Below are 20,165 nucleotides of genomic sequence, written 5' to 3' on the forward strand. Positions count from 1 at the left end.
AAGCATCGAAGTCTTTAACTAACGTGATACCAGAGTCAACAAGCATACTTTTAGAATTTGATTAAAAGGGAATATAATATGGTATCGCGTATCTAAAGAAATTAATAACGATATAATTATATTCATGTACCGCAACACAAGAATAGTACACGCTGTACGATGTCTGTTGATAACGTTTCTGTAGGGCTTTTTCAACATTCCTCATGTGACCTTGCCAGTGGCGCTGTGGGTTAGCTTCCAGACTCACACATCACATGTTGGGTGTTCGAATCCAGCTGGAGCCATGACTTTTTTTTTAACAAACATTTCTTTGAAAAAACAAAACGTTTCCCTGGGTCAGAGATTAAATAAAACTTCACTCGCACCAAACAAATGTATATTTCTAAATATTACAACATGATCGAATTTAAGTCATTTTAATAACAATGAATAGTCACCTATGCGTTACAATATAAACATTTATATTGATTTAAATCGCGTTTTGATTTAAATTGCAAACGCGTGTTTAAATATATGTGTTTTTTGATTCACAATCAGACAAATGCAACATAAATTGATATGTTTGTCTTCTAAGTATCTTAATAAACTTTCAGCATAGCTTTCTCCCCGTTTAGATTTATTTTTCTTGGGATCTTGGGATCAAACGTGGAAAGATTAGATTGTAATTGTTTTTATTTTTTAAATACATTTTAGAAAATTGTAATCTATACTAAAAAGCTGTACACCACCTGCTATAAAGATACATATTGTAATACTCTCGGGTTCGGATAGGACGGACACAAGAACTCAGACTTGCGGAGTTAAAGCAAGTTAAAGCCTTGATTTATATATCACCTTTAAAAGTGGCGTCTCAAAGCAATACAGTAGATGTAAAAACAGTTAAAAGAACCACAGATTACAAAGTAAATACCCAACACTGATTGTACCCATCTGTCATGCTAATAAAGCACCTTGAATTGAACTGAATTGAATTGAATTGAATTGAATTGAGAGGGGGGGGGGGGGGGAGGGCGAGCGAGAGAGCACAGCCAGGACAGGCAAATAAGATACACTCCACAGACATTCACAACAGCGACATATCATAAAACTTTTGCACATATTGTTAAATTATTACTTGTTTTTCAGGAAGTTAAAAAAACACTTGAATTACTTATCCAGTCTCTCAAAATAAAATTATTTTTCAAGCAATGCAACTAACGTCGGGCAACGTGTTTTTTTTAATCCAACATTGACAGCCACATCTTAAATCTTGTCAGTCAGCTCTTTTTTCTCTATTTGAATTGTGGCGATTCAAACAACTTGGGTAACAAGTGGTCTCAAAGTCACTGAGCTCACAGAGCTTCAACAACAGATGACAATTTCCTTAGTCCTTCCTTGGTCTTCCTGAAATTGTCAGATTATGAATGAATAAAAGCATTTTATTAAAAACATGTTTGCGTTTGTTTGGGAGCTATATTATGTATCCTGGGTTCGGTACAATGTTTCAGGCATTCATGTAAAGAACAACAGAGCTTTCACTGGCCGATTATCAAACTTTATTGATAAAACAAAAACAAAAACTATCCGACCAAGCCAGAAGAAGACAAAAAGAATAACGGACACAGCGCGAGCCTGCATTCTCTCCTCAGCCGTCCACACCACACTTTTCCCTGGGTCAGAGATTAAATTCTGTCAAAAATAATGCGGTATCGCCTGCTTGTTTTGAATGGCTGCATCTGTATTTTACATCAGTCCAAAATTATCATAATTTGTACCATTCATTCATGGGATCAGGCAAAGATGTTTTATTCTGAACACCAATGAACTATACACATTTGTACTGCATTTATCATTGTTGACTGCAGGCGGACTATTCTTCCCAAAAAGCACTTCATTTTAAAGCTGATATTGGGCATTAATTTAAATCAACACTGAACTACCGTATTTGTTCTTCAGATACATTTTGGGACTTGGAGAAGCAAAGTGATATTCAATTTAGAGAGCTGTAAAGTTCAAAATGATGTTTGATGAAAATGATGATGATGATGATGCCTTGTTTCATGGAAATTCAGTGCAACTGGCTGTCATACTGACAATAAGAAAAACTGTAGGAATAGTGATAAAACATCAGGTCTGCTAAGCCATAGAAACAGAGGCAGGATGTGATTGAAAAAATGGATAGAAGCAGTATTAAAACCATGTCATGTTCACAATTCTTATTCTAAAGATGTGCTATGGCTCCTTTCCGGTAATCAAACCAATTGATCATAATTCATATCATAATTATTAGAATTTATCTGTTCTCAGACAGAACAAAACTATCTTCAGTTTCATGTGCAAACATTTTTATAAATCCCAATAAGTGGTTACAATGATAATTTTGTATTAAAGAAATATTAAGGATATTTTTAATTGAAATAGTTTTTATTTCATTATGTTTTTACTTTAACCAGTATACTGTATATCCATGATAATGTATACAGTAAATACTAAATGTTAGGAAAATAACCTACAGTTGAACTGAATGTTACTATGGCAATGTCACAATCCATTCTATATCTTATGATGTACAGTATAGGCGTTAGCATTCATAAGAATTTTTATTCTAAAGAAATAGATACAGTGACAGAAGAATTCCCTTTTCAGGCTGCTCATGAACATGTAAGGTTCCTGACCACACACTGTAAATAAAGAGCTTTGGACACAATGATCATGCACAGACTTTCCTTGACGTATATCTTTAAAAGAGGCCAAAATGGGTGTCTGTTTACCTGCCAAATGTCAGGCTGTGCAACGGCTAGTGATCTTCAACAGTGGGTGTTGCAGATTGTTAAAAAAGAAGCTGTTAAATGGACAAACTCCTGTGTGTTAAATTCAGCCTGAGGCTGTTTTATAGCCTTTTCCAGGCACTCATCACTGCTGGAGATCCCAGGGCACATAAGAACCAATCAAAATATTTTTCCTCCAATGACAGCATTGTTTTTACCAGTAGTACTAAAAGCAGAGCCAAGTTTTGGAGTTGCATTAAAAAGGAATGTAAAGGAGTTTTCTTGTACTATGAAAAAAACATCAGTTTGATTTTTCTGTTTAGACAGGTCTTGCCAATCAAAAGTCAGCCTTAAGGGACAACTCCGAACAATACAAAACAAAACTAGCTGTAACAATCTTTCACAAATCAAGAACACATTATCAAATAAATTTCTACATTTTACAAAACTTGCAGCATGGTGGTGCAGTGTGAAGCTCTATCACTTTACAGCTCAGGGTCCTGGGTTCAAAACCAGCTCTGTGTGGAGCCTGCAAGTTCTTTGTTTGTACGGGTTTCCTCCTACATTTCAAAGACTTATTGCATAGTTTATCTGGTATCTCTAAATTGCACCCTGTGTGCATGTGTGCCCTGCATTGGTTTTCCATACTGTCCAGTGCATAGCCCCACCTTATGACCTCTGCCTGCTGGTTAGACTCTGGCTCACTTCAAACATCTAAGGATAAAGTTGTCACTGAGAAAGGATAGATGAAGTATTCAAGTCAGAATTAACAATAAATCTGCAATTATTGCCTTTCCATGCTGGGTTAATTTCACAGCCACTTAAAAGAATGCCACTTATTTTAACTGACACTACAGGGTGGTACAGAATAAAACAGTGTAGCTGGATAACAGATAAACTTTATGAGAGCTCAAAGAAAGAATATCTTCCCTTTGTCTTTATTATATACTACATTAATTTTAAAAGTAGATAAAAAAACATTGAGAATACTTAAAAGACTGGATTAGAAAAAAGGTACTTTCTAAACAAAATAAACAAGTACCCTTTGATGTGGTATTTTGTCATTTATGACTACCATATTTAGTATAGTATATTTAGTTAAAATTACTTTATGCATTACTTTAATGGAACAATCGCCAATGTTAGGAAGCCAATCATAACAAAATGTCTGCATCCAGTATGAGCAATGCTACTACTGTATGTCCCTACTGCCCGCTAGTAATCAGGCTTTCACTGAAACTGTCTGCATAGCTAAGTCTCCAGGCATTATCTAGAATAACTGCCAAAACCAACTGCCAACATTTAGCTTAGATCTCATACCAACTAGAACATTAAAAGACTTTATACATTTGCCCATGTAACAAAGCTCATGCACTCAGCCAGTCACTGAAGTGACATAATCCTGCTCAGAAATCTAGACAGTGCAAAACTCTGGGATGGCAGCGGTCTTGTGGTGCAGCGGAATTCTCTGCTGGCTAGAGAATAATGCTATATGGCTCTGGCTCACTAGCACCATGTGTTGCCTTCTGGTTCAAATTGTAAAAAAAAAAACTCCTACACTCAGACAAATGATGTTTGTTCATATTTTATCAAGGTACATATAGAGTATAGAACGGCTCTGTACTTGGACTTATACTGTTTTCCCTATACGTGCTTCCACTAGATAACATAATCAGAAAACAATGTATTGTAAACTTTCAGTCATGCCTCCTCAGCCATAAACAATCAATCCACCTGTATTCCTGACAGGATTCTTTTAAATTCAGAAAAAAACAGATTTTACTTATACGAAGGAAGAACTTTGTCTAAACTGTTGTGAGTAGAGAAACCAGCCTCACCAAGGTACATTGTGGCAAATGGTATTAATGCCCTCAAGGCTTGTTTTTGATAGGTCTGGGTGTTCTTGGATTACTTACACCCAGAAATCAATGAGTGGTTTCTGTTTGAACTGTAACTGCAGTCTCCAATTAAATATCAACTCCCTTACGAAACTGTAACAGCCGTGAAATGATAGCTTTGGACTGGGACTGAAATGTCAAATGGATTTCCTATCCAGAGACATGTCCACTGTAGTAAAGTATTTTCACAGCTGATTGAGGTGATCGAGATGTTCAGTTATGAGGCTTTTTAAATGCTTTTTTAAGAGCATTTTGCTTGTTGCAGTGAATTCTGTCAGCATTATAAAGCAGTGAAGGGAATTTTGCTGGACACAGCTACCTGAGAGTACTAAGTTCAGTTTTTTTTAATCATTGCTCCTACTTTGTCATGCATTTTGAACACTGTGATGGCGACGCCCTGGACATTCAGTACTGACAGGAGTTTTCCTGGCATAATTTAAGGGCCTCTCAATGAATATACAGTATACCTAGGAAGCCGGTGGAGCAACCTTCTTGATGTGAGCTACCACTCCTCTATGTTTTTCCATCATCACTGATGCAATTGTCATTGACAATCAAAGTCCCACACAAGCATGTCCAGTCAATTTCATTGGATTTTGTGAAAATGTCAGTTAAATTAAAAATATCTCCCCCCGTTGCATAGACAAAACCAAAAATCCTCACATTCTGTATCCTCAAATAAGTAATGAACGCAAACCAAAAGATATGCCAGATTCGCAACGTCTGTCGGCTTGCATTGTTTCTTTGCCACACAGGTACTCAGCGACGAACATTCAGCTATGTCCAATATCCCCAAAACCCTAAGTACTCAAGGAAACTAACAAAGGCTATTGTGTTGACCAAACCCAACCTTTTTTCACAATCTCTTTATTTTGTATCTCTCCCCTTGTTTGTTTTTCCTTATCTATGCGGAACATCCATTGTGACAAAATAGGAGTACATCAACAATAATCTACAGTACCTCAAAGAACTGTGTCAACGCTTCAGAAAATCTATTGTTTTTATTTAGTTTAAAAACTGCTGAATTAAGTATATAATCTTAAATGGTTGCTAAGTGTGAGAGTGTATCTTATCATGTAATTAATGAATAACTGCGATCTTCCATTCAGTTCTTGTATTACACTTTCTCATATTCTATTTTCTCACTGCCTGGATGGATCCCAGTGCTGGGATCAGATGGTAAGCACACATGTCCTGATGGCCAAGGACATCAGAACCTGGAACAGCAGATTCACAATAACAGACCCAGGAATCTTCAGCTAGCTCACTTGGATAACCATGATGACAGACACCGGAGGGCAGGATATCAGCCAAGACCCCAAAAAAATAAATCCCAAGAAGTTTATTATCTCCCTCTTTCCTATTCTCTGCACCCAGTGGTCAATTGTTATTATTGTGTTAACTGGTACATATGTCTGTAAAGTGATCTGTAGCAAACTGTTGCAAATTTATTGATTGATATTTAATCCTATTTTATCCTGTTTACTTCATTAAGAAGCCATCAAATTTTTAGTTGATTATCATTTGGACTTCTCTAATTAATCTTTTACAGTTGAAAAAAAATGGTCTATCTTCAACTGCTCACGTGTGGGATTACAGTGTGGTCTGGCAGCAGCTCGTTGTCTGACCGGAAGGCGTTACAGGGGGTGACCAGGTCTGCCCAGTCCATCATTGGAGTACAGCTCCCCTCTATTTTGGACATTTTTACAACTCACTGTCTCAGGAAGTCTGGAAGTATCGCTAAGGATACCAGTCTTCCTGGTTTCTCATTTTTCTCCCCCCTTCCTTCTGGTAAATGTTATAGGAGCATAAAGGCACGAACTTCCAGATTCAGAGACAGTTTCTTCCCACAAGCTGTCAGATTACTGAACTCTACCCCTACCACTGGATCACACTGATGTTGTATGTTATTTAACTTGTTGTTACTGCTGCTGTTCTGTGTTAGTTTTTTTTTGTTGGTGTTTCCTTAATGTCTTTGTATTAAAACAGTTGCAAATAAGCATTTAATTGCACTTGTGCATATGGCAATAAACTGAAATGAACTGAACGTCCTAAACAACTTCATAGATTACTGAAATAACATAGAAAAAAAAAAGAAAATTAATAACATGGTGCAAAAACACTTAAAATCTGGGAAGGTCTGCTCTGAGATTAGACAAGCTCTGAAAAAATGTGCTTAAGTCTAAGACGAAAACAGTCAAAACTTGTCAGACACATTGAAGTGATTATTTCTGTCCCCGCCATCTTGAAAATGCCTAATTCATATTCTCTATTGTATCTTTGAACAGATTCACTTTTTTTTCACAGAAAATAAAATGTTACGTTGTACTAAAGACTTTGACAAAGCTGCTCTGATGTCCTTGGCTACCTGTATCAGACTGCAGCTGCTTTAATCACACAGACTGCATCTGATTGAGCCAGTGATTAAAATATTGTGTAACATTTTACACAGGTCTAACACAGCACACAGGCTGGCACACGTTAATGGATGTTAGATTCTTATTTGTATTTCAATTTAACGGTAGCTCCTGGTATATCAGACTTCGTTCTTTTTTGTCTTTTTGTCATTGGTCCCGTCTTTATCAGATCAAAAGTGAGAGCTTCTTTAATTCACAATATATTTCCTTTCTCTGACCCACTTAAAACACCACGCAAAACTGCTAATAAACCATTGCTGGATGTTACTGTTCATTCATTTGCAAGACAGTAGTTCAAAAGACACCACTCACCTGCTTTCTGGCACTGCATTATCTTTTCATATACCCCATCAGCATTTTCAATTAGAGACTTGCTCGTCTGAATCATCTGCAAAAGAAATTTAAATATAAAGTAATTATCTTGGGGTTTGATTTATTTTGAAAATTTGTTTAGGAAGCATGAGGATGGGAAAATTATAAATGTTTGTTTTGAAGAAAATTGAAAAACCACTTCAACTGATCTACCCAGAGGGTGTAATTGGTGATCAATAGATTTGGGTTCACAATCCACGCTATATTTGAACTACTCAGTAAAATACAAAAACAGTAACCTCATGGTGGTTATATTTTCATTAAATGTGTAAAAAGTTATTTCCTCCATTTCATAAAAGTTGTTTATTAGTATTAGTTACATCTTTTTTTACTTGTGTTGCACATAAACTAAAAATCTTTCATTTTCTCGCTTTTAAACATGACTATTTTGCTGTAAATGTGGTTATTTCAATAATATAAACAGCAATAAGCAACAGCTCGCCTAATGGTCTGCTGTCTTAACTGAATTAGTTAAGATTACCATGACACATTATGAGATAGTTTTCAGCTGTGAGTCTTTGAGTCTACTGTTTATTCTAAGAATAACTTTGCATCCTTGACAGATTCCTCTGAGGGAAATCACTTTGCAACCTTGACAGATTCCTACTCAAATTATTTATTAATGGCTGAACTTATTATCCCAGACAACTTTATGACACACGACTTAATCATAACATGCTGATGTGAGCTACAATAAATAACCATCTTCTAAATATTAGAATCTAAACATACTGTATACAAAAGTTATTTATATAAGACAGTGAGGTAGGCTAGCCCTCAATGTGATGACCTATGTCAAAGAGAATGATCATCAAACAGCTTCCAGCTTGGATTCTGCCTGAGGGGAACTGGTAGATTGAGCTCAGTCTAGCTAGGTCAGCCTCTGTGTTTCATGCTAATGTAACAACAGGTAGACAAGAAATTTAGCGAAACCCATTTGGTTTTGTCAAAGTTTACTAAAAGAGAGGACAGTATTCTCAAAGTAAATTGGGTTCCTGGCTGTGTGAGGGATGGGCTTCATCCAGGATGTTAACTACAGATGACCTTCATTAAATATAAATGGCTGCAAAAATAGCAACTGCTAATATATCTTCCTTTCCTGCATAACAGACTACAGATACAAAAAGTCAATAGAAACTACATTTCAGTTACAATGCTGAATAGGATATAGCCACAATTAGTCCCAGCTGAATCACACAGCAGAGCTGGGTCTTCCTCCTTGTATCACACCTTGTTTTCTGTTTCTTGACACAGATTTGAAAACAGACACTGTAAGCAACGATTGAGAGGATTTAAAATGAATACATTTCAACATTTTTTAAACTGTCCAGCTGAACACAAATCAAACACAAAACTGTCCACCTTGAACCACTGTCACAGGATTACAGCATACTTTAGTTTTAGATGTTACATGTAATCCTGTTAAGTTATATGAATTATACTTAAATCTTGGTTACAAACACTTAAGTATTTCAAAATCATAGAGGTAATCTTAAATTATTTACTGAAATGTTGTTCACTAGAATGTTATTTTAATTCTGTAGTACCAAATATTATGTTTGCATAAAACCCACATAATAAAACAACATACAGTACGATTAAATGTTGAGCTCTATTTTGCTCTGTTGTTTAACCCTGTTGAGTTAAAAATTCAATTGAATAAAAATTCAGTGGTTATTCACAAAACAACAATTCAATGGCAATCTGAATGCTGTTGTGGGCTGAACTCAAAATTGCCTGTAATATATCATCGCATTTTCCCCAGAGTTGCTCAAATTAGGCAAGTTCTTCTGCATTTAAAAATGAACAGTTCTGTGGGGCCTACTGAGTGTCTCCTGAGTCTTAAGATGTGACATAGATGAATGTAATTGGGATTTGCCAAACAGCAATGCACAAGTGCTCACTGTCAAAGTAGAGCAGGCTTGATTCCAGGGTTCAATGGCTCATCTTGTAATGTAAGAACAATTAAAAACAAAACAACATTTCAACACTACTACCTGCAAAAATATATACCCCCTGACATCAGTAGAACTCCCTTGAGTCTTCCATAAATTTTGGTTGTATTATGAATTAAAATAAAAAGGGGTGAATAACAAAACTAATAGAAAAAGGGTACCAGAAGGGCAACAGAAGCTCTAACTTTGGGGAATCACTCTGGTATCCTGGTTGAGTGATTGGGCTGTTTCTTCTACAGACACAAAATGGTAACTAATATTACACTAAAGCACAACACAACCTGACCCGGTAATGGAATCATGTGACTGATTGTCAACCTTGAAAAAACTAGTCATATGTGCAGTGGTAGACTATTTTGTATATGAACTTAAAATAATATAAATTTTGACTTTGCAGTTGTGTATGTCTTGAATGAGAGCTGCCCAAAATTTTGGCTGAGTTGGACTTGTCATGGATGCAAAAGACGAAGACTCCACTGTATGAATCATTGACACAATACTCAAAAAGTAATTTGACCCTGTCTTGTCTTTAAAAAATGTTCACATCACCAATATATCTATAAATATAAATAAAAGCTCTCTGTAATTAAATCACAGTTCTGAGTTCTAATGACAAATGAAGAATTTGTTGATTATGTTTTCCTTTTGGCCAACTGATGATCTAGCCAAGCAGAAAATCACTCCACACGTTGCATGAGCTTAAAATATTTTCTATTAATTTGTTGTTAAACTGTTCCTATTGATCTTGGGAGCACTGGAGAAGGGTGGAGTAGTTCTAGGGGGTCGGGCTGGGCATAAGGCACGAAGGTGGCCGAGGACACCACAGTATAAGCAGCGACCCTCCCGACATCGCTGTTCTTTCTGCTTAGATTAATCGGGTATGAGGAGGCGCCCCTGGGTTCTGTTGAGTAGGGGAGGAAAGGTGTAAAGAAGAGGTGGGACGGTGGGAAGAGGCATGTTCACATTTACGCTCTTGAATGTGTACAGTAGGTCCAGCTCCTGAACTTGCGAAATAAAAGCCTCCAATGATAGGGTATAAACGGGAAGGAGAGTTAGATGATCCTTAAGTTCCTCAGATAAGCCCCTTCTGAACTGGAAAATTTAGGCTTCATCATTCCAGGACAGGTCCACGTCCATTCCAGGACAGGTCCAAAAATCAGTTATGTAATCTTGGAGGCGTCTGTTTCCTTGAGTCAGAGCAGCTAACCGGAGAGCCGTAAGATGAGCTGATGAGGCTTGACCGAAGACAGAGGAGACTTGCCCATCCGGAAAGGAGAGAGATGATGAAAGTAATTTTTTCCCCATCAGAAGGAAAACAGTCTGGGTGTAGTTGGAAGAGGAGACAGCACTGGGTCAGGAAGCCACGGCACTTGATTGGATCTGCGTTAAACTTGTCCGGTAACAAAATTGGTAGCGGCGAAGTGGGAGTCTGCATCGGAGGTAAGAGGGGTGGAGGTGGGAAAATGCCATGAGACAGGGAGGTTACTGGTAACCTGGAGACATGGTCGGAGAGTTGCTGCACTGTGTAATGGAGTTGCGACAAGGCAGAAGAGTGCTGCGCACGTAGAAACTGCATGGCGTGAGAGCCCACAGGATCCATGCTTTGGCCCAGTGATTCTGTAGCAAATTCGTGAGAAAAGGTAGAATTGTATGCAGGGCTTTTCGGAAGGTTGACTTGCCAAATCTTCAGGACGAAAATCAGGGTCAGTAAGGAAGTATGCAAACTTGAATTTTGCACCATGAGTGAAAAAGCATTTGAAACTCTTAGAGGAAAACTTATTTCAGATCTAAAATGGAAACAATGATCTTTCAACAGGATAGAGACTCAAAGCACAATAAAAAATATACACAAGTGACTTAATAAGAAAGTGAAGGTCCCTGAGTGGCCCTATCCTGTCTTAAGACCTACTGACTACCCATGGAAAGACATGAAAACTGCTGTCTATAAAAGATCCGAAACCGAAAAGAGCTTGAATAACTCTGACCATATTTGCTCAAGGTTAACAATTACATCAGGTCAGTGTCAAAGATGGCTATAATTGCTGCCAAAAAGCTTTCCACCAAATATAGAACTAATTAATTTGGATATTTAAGAAACATATTTCTGTTTTCTCTCTTTAGTATCTTCTGTTATATTCTGTAACTTATTTAACACTTAGAGTTCTTCGGTTTGAGCATTCATATTTAAAATAAAGTACTAAACTTGAAAAATGTGTATACTGTACATCATTTTGTAATTTCACAAAATAGGACACCATAGGAATAGTCTGAATACTTTTGCAAGACACTTATATTCAGAATCAAAACCAAATCCTAAAACAGAAACTTCTCAGATTGTGTCTGTTAAACAAATATGTACAAGTAATTTCTTGTAGATCTTCTACCAGTATTCGAAAAGAAGGAGAAACAAAAAAACAACAGTGGGTGGTTGATCTACAGTACATTTCCTTTGGAAAAATCAGTAAAAATTAGCATAGTTTGTACCCTTCGGAAGAGTGTTGGTATGGCACAGTTTCCGAGGGGCCATTTGTGTGCTTTTTAATATGGAAAATGACTTGAGTACGGAGAAGAGCAGGTCCATGCTTTACTAAAGATTGTTTACAAAAGATTCAGAGTTTCACAGAATTATGTAGCAAGAATTTACTCTGCCTATTTACACAGTTAACCATCATTTATCCAAAGTTAGTTTTTCTGAAATAGTTGATAAAATCGGATTATAGCACCTGATCAAAAAGAACAAAATGAAAAGGAAGAGTCAGAAGACAAAAAGAAAATGTCAAATTAATGAGAAGTAAAATGGAGAAGGATATAATGTATTCCTTTAAATATGTAAAGAAAATGGATTCTAATTAAAATGTGAGAAATAAGATGTGCCTTATTTTTCTAAACTGTACCGGCTGAAGGGTATCCTTATTTTTCCAATATAATAAATTTGAATACACTTTACGTGGTCATGTTAACATTAGCACACCAAAGCTACTAGTGTATAATGTATAAAGAAACACTAAACATGAGAAGCACACTTTCAATAGGAGGAATAAGCACATGAGCTAGTCTGTTGTAACCCCTTTCCTGTCACAGGTTTTTCAGTTTTTGTCTACAGTGAGAATGCTTGCATCATAAAACAGTACTTAATCATAGATCGGAAGTAGAGAAAGTCACCATTGTCCTACAACTTAAATACAGAATTTTTTTCTGATTGGCTTACATTTAGCATTACTTTTTATATACTGCATGCTCTTCACTGGCTTGTGTATTCCCATGAAGGCTTTTCAGTAATTGCAAAGATGAACAATAAAAATGAATACAGTTACACAGTTCAGAGATCAATCCTTCAGAGAGCCTTGTAAAAAAACACTTTTAATTACAGTTGTTTTAATGTCACCATATGTTCGTCAACACATTGATGTCCACACTTGCCAGTGTGACACAGCAATCGATATAAAAGTCATTATAATGTGCTGTGGTCTGGCAATACCAGCCAAAGTCCATTTACATTTCCATTAAGCTTCAAGATTGCTCTTGGGGCAATGTACATTTTATTGTTAACAGAGGGATGCAGAGATTTACAAGGTTGTACGTGTGTGCTATCAATTTCCCACAGAAAAGAAAAATGCTTCATTAAAGGATTTAAATGAATACTGTCAACATTTGCTGTTTTTTAGGATTAAAATGAAATTTATCTTAAAAGTTATAATTAAAAGCACCCACACATCTTTCTTTTTCACCTTATAAAGTGTAATCTGAACAAATAAATAACAGTTGCAGTGGACTGATTTTTTATAATGTATTATATAACATTTAAATCTGAATCAGAGCCAAGATTTTGCCATGGTTACAACTGCAAACTGTCAAATAAGACTAAAAACAACACCACATCTGCAGCATCCTTGTTGAAACACCTCTAGGCACGGATCCTGAGACTGTTATGGTTAAAATACACAAACCTGAACAAGATCAGTGGAAATACCCTTATTTACAATTTAGTATTATTTATGAGCTCACTTTGCAAATGACTGTTAACAAAGTTCATGGTTTCATGAAAGGGAATATTTAAAAAGGATTCATGTACTGTATACACAAAATCAGCAACTATGTACAGTATTGTGTGATTAAGAAAAAAAGTCGACTTTTTCAAAGACTTCACATACAGTAGTTGATCCTTGTTCATAGACAGACTTTTGTATACTTTAAGCTACATGCATTGGTATTAGCATTAAATAAGTCCTGCTAGCGCAACAGACAGATAATGGTCAGATGGGGTGAGATGTTCAACCCCATTCTCACTGGAGGGTGCAAGCCTTCAAAGGGTATGTACTGTAACTGTCCAGACTTACCTTAATGATATTTGAGACTGTGACACAATAAAAAAAAATATTCTTCAAGCTATCCAACTGTTTAATCTGTTTTTTATATCCAGCTGTAGTTTCTCAAATTCTTAAAGAATAAAAAATTAAAGGTTTGTAGTGACACAGCCAGATGCCATCGGTGTGATTACCAGAAGGGTCATCCCCAGTAACACATTGTCTCAGAGCCCAAATATGTGTGGATTTTTAGCAGACTTGCAACTGGGATTGTTTCAACAGTCCTGTCACTACACTGCTCTAGGGCAACTGAGACCTGAAGTTTCGAACCCATGCCCACAGTACCCTACCTCCAGGCCCGGATACCCAGCTTTTAGTGACACCTTAAGCATCACTGGATCCTTAAAGAAGTTAAAAACCATAACCTAATCAGAGCACCAAGCACAAAGAATGACAAAGCAAGAAGAAGCAGACAGCTGACAGGATTTCAAATCAGCTGAACATCAATTTATCTATCCTGTCTCTTTATCTTTTTCTTAAACCTTTGTATGTTTACTCATAACCTGCAGTAGCAGTGCAAACCCATTTCATCTGATCCTGTTTGGCCAGGGGTACTCCACTATAACATTTACTGGCATCCCTGACATTTACATTTACATAACATTTACTGGCAACAGCCATGTCTAATTCTGCTTTACTTTATTCTGTTGCCAAAGGGAAACCTATCGCCTATCCGGGTGATGCTAGGACGGGTTCCACCAGAGAGCTGTCTCCTATTCAGTAAGACCAAAGCTCCTTATATGAACCATGAGGTTTACCATAGAGCTAAACCATGGGGAGAGCTAACCATTCCTCCTCACCTACTGGTCATGCCTTTACCTAGGAGACTGCTCTTTGGGTGTTGCCTTGATACCATAATGGTATCATCATGGGTGTTCTCTGTGTGTGATGTTCTCTCTCCCTGTGTGACCCAACTCGTATATTTAAAGAGGCCGCTAATGAGTGGCAGCTGCAGCAGGGTGCTGCACTGTCTGCATGTGCAGCAAGGTTGCTCAGCTCACATGTAAAAATGTCTGCTTGTAATGTATGTGCACACATTTGTGCTCCAATCTAATAAACTTACTCAACTCATTACTCCTAATTAAATGACTCTATAGACACTGAAACTATGCAAGCTCGCCTCACAACTACTGCAACCATGTTACAAGGTTAATTGAAATTAAAAGCAGAACTATGTTTCTGTCACCAATTGAAGTGGCCTTACCATTATTACACATCAGCTATTTTCATATGTCATATAAGCTGAAAAAAGTCCTGCTAAATTTAGTGCACATACAGTACATATAGTGATTTTGAAACTGTGAACATACCGTGTAACATTTCTTTCTGAGCGTGAATTCTGTTTTTCCTTTCTTTACAACAAATCCAGTGTTTATTTATTCTTACTGCCTGAACTCTATCTCATTTTACAGAAGACAAAAAGCAAATCACCTCGTGCCAGCCAGAATGTATAACAATCTCTTGCAAGATGCAGAAACAGTAATTCAACCTTATACATACCATGTTTATATTACATGGGTATTGAATTATTTAGTAAGCACAGGTTTTGTCAGGTAGTATTTAATTTGCATTAGCATTCCTTTGAAAACTCAAAAAAGTAGATAAGAAACAATAAAAAACAAAGAATATAAAGATTTTAAGCGAAGCAAAGTAGAAGCAAATAGAAATAGTTTTTGTAAACTGTGGAAGTGCCAATTACTAAATACTGAATATGGAATTGGCACTAACTTTTGAAACGTCCACTCTCTGCTGATGTCACCTGAACCTTCTTGCAGTACCACATCCAGATCTTGTACAGAGCATCAAATGTTGATGTGCTCCTCCAGCACATCTGCTGTACCTTCAGAGCCATTTTTCATTTGTATGTAAGCTACATAGCAAATTACAGAAGAGGGAGGATGGACTGGAGGAGCAGCACGTCTCTCAGTGATGTCAAAGCAAAGGCTGCAGGCACGCAGCAAGTCACAGAAGAGTTCAGTTGATTAATCTGAAATTTATCCCGGCAGCACTTAGTCAATTGTGTGTTGCATCCTGGGCAATCCTGGCTACAGAAGGCTAGTGACACACAGGTTTGAACCCATAATACCTGGACATAGAGTTCAAATTGTGCTCTTAGTTAGCGCTTTTAAAAATAAAACTGTAGAAAAAAACCTTGCCTAGATATTAATCAAATTCCTAAATGCTCTCTCAACCCTCTTCAGTTAAAAGGTTATGTCACCTCAATGCAATACGCGTTGCTTGGACTTTGGTTGGGCAAACAAGGTCCATTTAATGCACTTACAGTAAGAATGCAAGCTAAAGTTTTTCTGAAATAGGGTCATGTAGAGACCAGATAATTCACCTGCTATTTATGCTGATACGACAGCAAGGGCGGTGAACCCACTTGAGAGGCAACAAATTCCCCTAATAAACAAGGAAGTGGTTTTGAATTATTCACAGCTGCAGCAAAAGGGACCCTTTTATCACAGCAGTCTAGCAAATGCTGTTCAGAGAAGTGGCACATATCTACCAACAGGACACTAGAATAAAGCTGCACATTTAGGTGCTTTTAGACATGCAAACAATAGTCACTTTAGTTTATTGATCACGGTTTTTCTTTTCAAAGGTAATTCTTGAAGGACAATAAAACTTCTTGGATACCAGAAGCTTATGCTTATGCATCTTCAAGTCCTTTTATCTAGTGTTATAGCAATAAGATATCAATTAAATTTCACTTTATTAGGGAAGTTTGGGGAATGGAAAGGTGCAGACTAGTTGTCAGGAACAGTTCTTTCTGGACCCTATGCAGACGACACGATCCGGGGTTGAGTGAGGAAACACTGGGGAAAAAGGCATGCAGGATACGGGAATAAAAACAGGGGGGCGTGTCCAAGGAGTGCTGGTGGTCGGGGGAGGTGAAAGCGAGGCGAACAATCCAGGGACGACTCCGAAGAGAAATTCTAAAACAGAGCATAAATCCAAGGCCAGGCAACCCATTCGAGACTGAAGATTAAAAACCAGAGCCGGGTCAGGACCGGCAAGGGGAACAGGAACAGGAACAGGAACAGGAACAGAAACTTAAAACCATAATGGAGCCAGACGCGTCCAGGTCCCGGCTAGCATGATGCGGGAACCAATGCAGAGCCCTGATTTTTCTTGACCCGCACCCTCCCGCAGTTGTGAGAAACAAACCCGCACCCACCCGACCCGATTTAAATTCCTAAAAGTACTGACCAGAACCTGGTTTGAACCCGCTCCATTAGAAATTGCACTGAACAATAGTGATGAGCAGGTCGGCTTTTTTTTACCAGCACCAGCCCGCAGTTGTGAGAAACGAACCCGCACCACCCGACCCGATCTACAATCTTTTTTTTTTTAACCTGAGCCCGCCCGACCTGGGGGTAAACCCGCAACTGCCCATGGGTGTGGGTCAATCCGTGCATCACTACCGCAGATACAAATAAACATGTCTGTAGAATTAATAGTCTATTAGGTCATACATAAGATGGATAAATTCTTCCAAAAATTAACATGCACCCCAGAATATTTATAGCTATACAATATTAAAAATGACACAATCGTGTAATTCTGTAATGTCTTCTTTTTGCATATGCAATGCATTATCACAGTTTACTCTGCACTGTAATAGTGGTGCCATTGCATTATATACTAAGTATAAATATAATTAGTCAGAGAGCCATGAATAACTCAAAAGAATTGCTTTATTAGTCACAAAACCTAAAAATTAATTACACCCAATTGTCAGAGTCATCAAAACATAGTTGTGCTATTAAAAAGAAATTAGAAAGAAATCACGAAGTGGCGAAATAAATCACCTCTCTGCTTTTCAGTGTAAAGGTTGATACAGTTTGCTTGCTAATGCTGTTAAACCACATACTAACTCGTTTAATTCCACAACTTAAATTCAAAACAGTTATGCAATATTAGTCTGTACATCCATCCATTTTCCAACTGCTTTTTCCACATGAGGGTTTACCTTCAGTGACAGAGGTGCAGGAGCCTATCCCGGCAAGCAATCGGTGCAAGGATGGCAATTCATTGCAGGGCAGGCACACAGACACAAACACAGACATGCACACCCTCACACCAGGGCCAATGTCCCCAGAAGCCAATTAATAATAATAAATATAATTGCTTACACTTATATAGTGCTTTTCTGGACACTCCACTCAAAGCGCTTTAAAGGTAATGGGAACTCCCTTCCACCACCACCAATATGCAGCCCCACCTGGATGATGCAACAGCAGCTATGGTGTGCCAGAATGCTCACCACACATCAGCTATTAGTGGGGAGGAGAACAGAGTGATGAAGCCAATTCTTAAATGGGGATTATTAGGAGGCCATGATCTCATCTGAAAGACAGCAGTATAGTGTCCAGTATACTTACAGCAGTATATTTACAGTATAGTGTCCCTGTCACTATACTGGGGCATTAGGACCCACATGGACTGAAGGGTGAGTGCCCCCTGCTGGCCCCACTAACACCTCTTCCAGCAACAACCAGAGGTCTCTCATCCAGGTACGGACCAGGCTCACACCTGCTTAGCTTCACTGCGGTGCCAGTTGTGAGTTGCAGGGTGATATGGCTGTGGGAATTATCTATTGTTGTGTAGTAAGTGACTATGTACAGTACTCTTTGGTTCATCTGAAAAAGTAATTCATACAATTACTGCAGATTCTACGAGCTTGTGATTTCTGATTTTTTTTCCAATTTTTAACCGAGAAAACAAGTTAAAAAACAAATGGTTGTTTCTAAGCAACCATTTGCATAAAGCAGAGATGTTTTTTTGACATTTAAACTAAGCTATAATTGTAATACTGCATATACACAACTTAATTTAACTAAGTTGTACAGAAGAGTGTTGATGGAATGTTAAGAGGTACAATAGTATGAACTGTGATTTACCATAATTTTACTATGTTAAAATGACAGTTAATAATTTTTTATTTGACATTTCATTAAAATTTGCTTCCTTTTGATTTTGTACATAGAACACACCTTGATGCAGCAGAATACATATGTACAAGTACTGTACCTCTCCGTCTTTGGGATATAGTCTTGTACCCCGTACGATATGTTACTGTACTATTCAACTTCCATTTCTATGTTCTTTAAAGTCATGACTTAAGAAAAGCTACACTTCCAAGGAAAGAAGATGTGTATTATGGAAAAGTGATTCAGTGAAATCTCTGGTTAAATATTTGTGAATTTTGTTCCCTGGTTTTGCATACCAATGTAACATATAGAATTTTGATATACTGTATACTGAAAGGCTCCAACACAACAAAGTAGTGTAACTAGTAAATGTGTTGTACTTTTAACCTCTAAAATAAATTTATTATTATTTATTTAAAAAGGTAAGATTTTCTGATGGATTATCAAAAGAGCCCACAAACATAAAAAGCAACACACACACAAGTTTCAGTCCTCTCCCAAAGAGTGCTTGATTCACTTCAAGATTCATTTCATTTTTGTGAAAATGGGATTGTTGTGATCTTGTCTATCAGTCATTACACAAATGAGGAAAGCTGAGGAACAGTGTGAAAAGCAGGAAAGGAATGAAAAACATGTGCAGTGTATTTTATTATTATAATACCAAAAAACATAGTTATTAATAAGATGCCTGAATCTTTTGCCTTTAAATTTCAAGCCATGTCAAACTCTGTTTCTTATTACAGTAGGTACACTGGGATAAGTCTTTGTTTTTTACTCCAGTGTGCAGGCATAGCTTTTATTCCATCATGACAAGGACAGAGATGGTAACAGAAATTGGAAAGTGATGGATTGCATGGGGTGATGGATTGTATCATATACATTACCACAAGACATCATTTTTTTGATCAGGAGGCTACTGTATACTGAGATGACTGATTTTTGAGACAGTATAGTAAAGAGATGTTCAAAGCACAAAAGTATAATACAATAATACATTTCGAAATGCAGTTTAACGGATGATAAATAAAATTGCAGTATCACTCTAATTATGCATTATTAATCCAACAACAAAAATAATATGGTAGGTTTACATCTGTAATAATTTATTTTAAAAAATGGAGGTCCTGTTATATCCTTTCTTATTATTCCCTCCCAATTACTAATCAACTTCATTGCTAGGGCCCTTATACCAGTACTGCCAGATGAAAAAAAGGTGTGTGGCACAGGAGATGGGGTGTTAAATTTCCTGGCTCACTCCTCTAGGTTATTCTAATACCAGGCTTGTTTTAGAAGGTAGGTTAGTGTGAAAGGGGGAGGGGTATGTCTATGTGCCTACAGTACATCTTCACATGGGCTGTACAGTATTTGCTCCCACTACAAGCTTCTGTACTAGTGCCATGTGCGACACTTTAAGAGGAAATCATCTGGGGACCCTCCCATTACATCTTTTCAGAACTTAATTGTTTAAACAAGGG

The 20,165-nt window shown here is 37.3% G+C and overlaps 1 protein-coding gene across 1 annotated transcript in view; it reads right to left on the reverse strand.

Annotated features, from left to right (window-relative positions):
- The window catches only part of plcl2 (phospholipase C like 2), a 109,998-nt gene that overhangs the window by 19,651 nt on the left and 70,182 nt on the right, over window positions 1-20,165 (reverse strand). Inside the window, exon 4 of the mRNA XM_088929430.1 lies at window positions 7,375-7,450. Within this exon, the coding sequence (XP_088785556.1) occupies window positions 7,375-7,450 (76 nt within the window). The remainder of the gene's footprint in view (window positions 1-7,374; window positions 7,451-20,165) is intronic.

The sequence above is a fragment of the Atractosteus spatula genome, chromosome 12 (genome assembly GCF_055471065.1).
Source record: "Atractosteus spatula isolate fAtrSpa1 chromosome 12, fAtrSpa1.hap1, whole genome shotgun sequence".
NCBI classification, from domain to species: Eukaryota; Metazoa; Chordata; class Actinopteri; order Semionotiformes; family Lepisosteidae; genus Atractosteus; species Atractosteus spatula.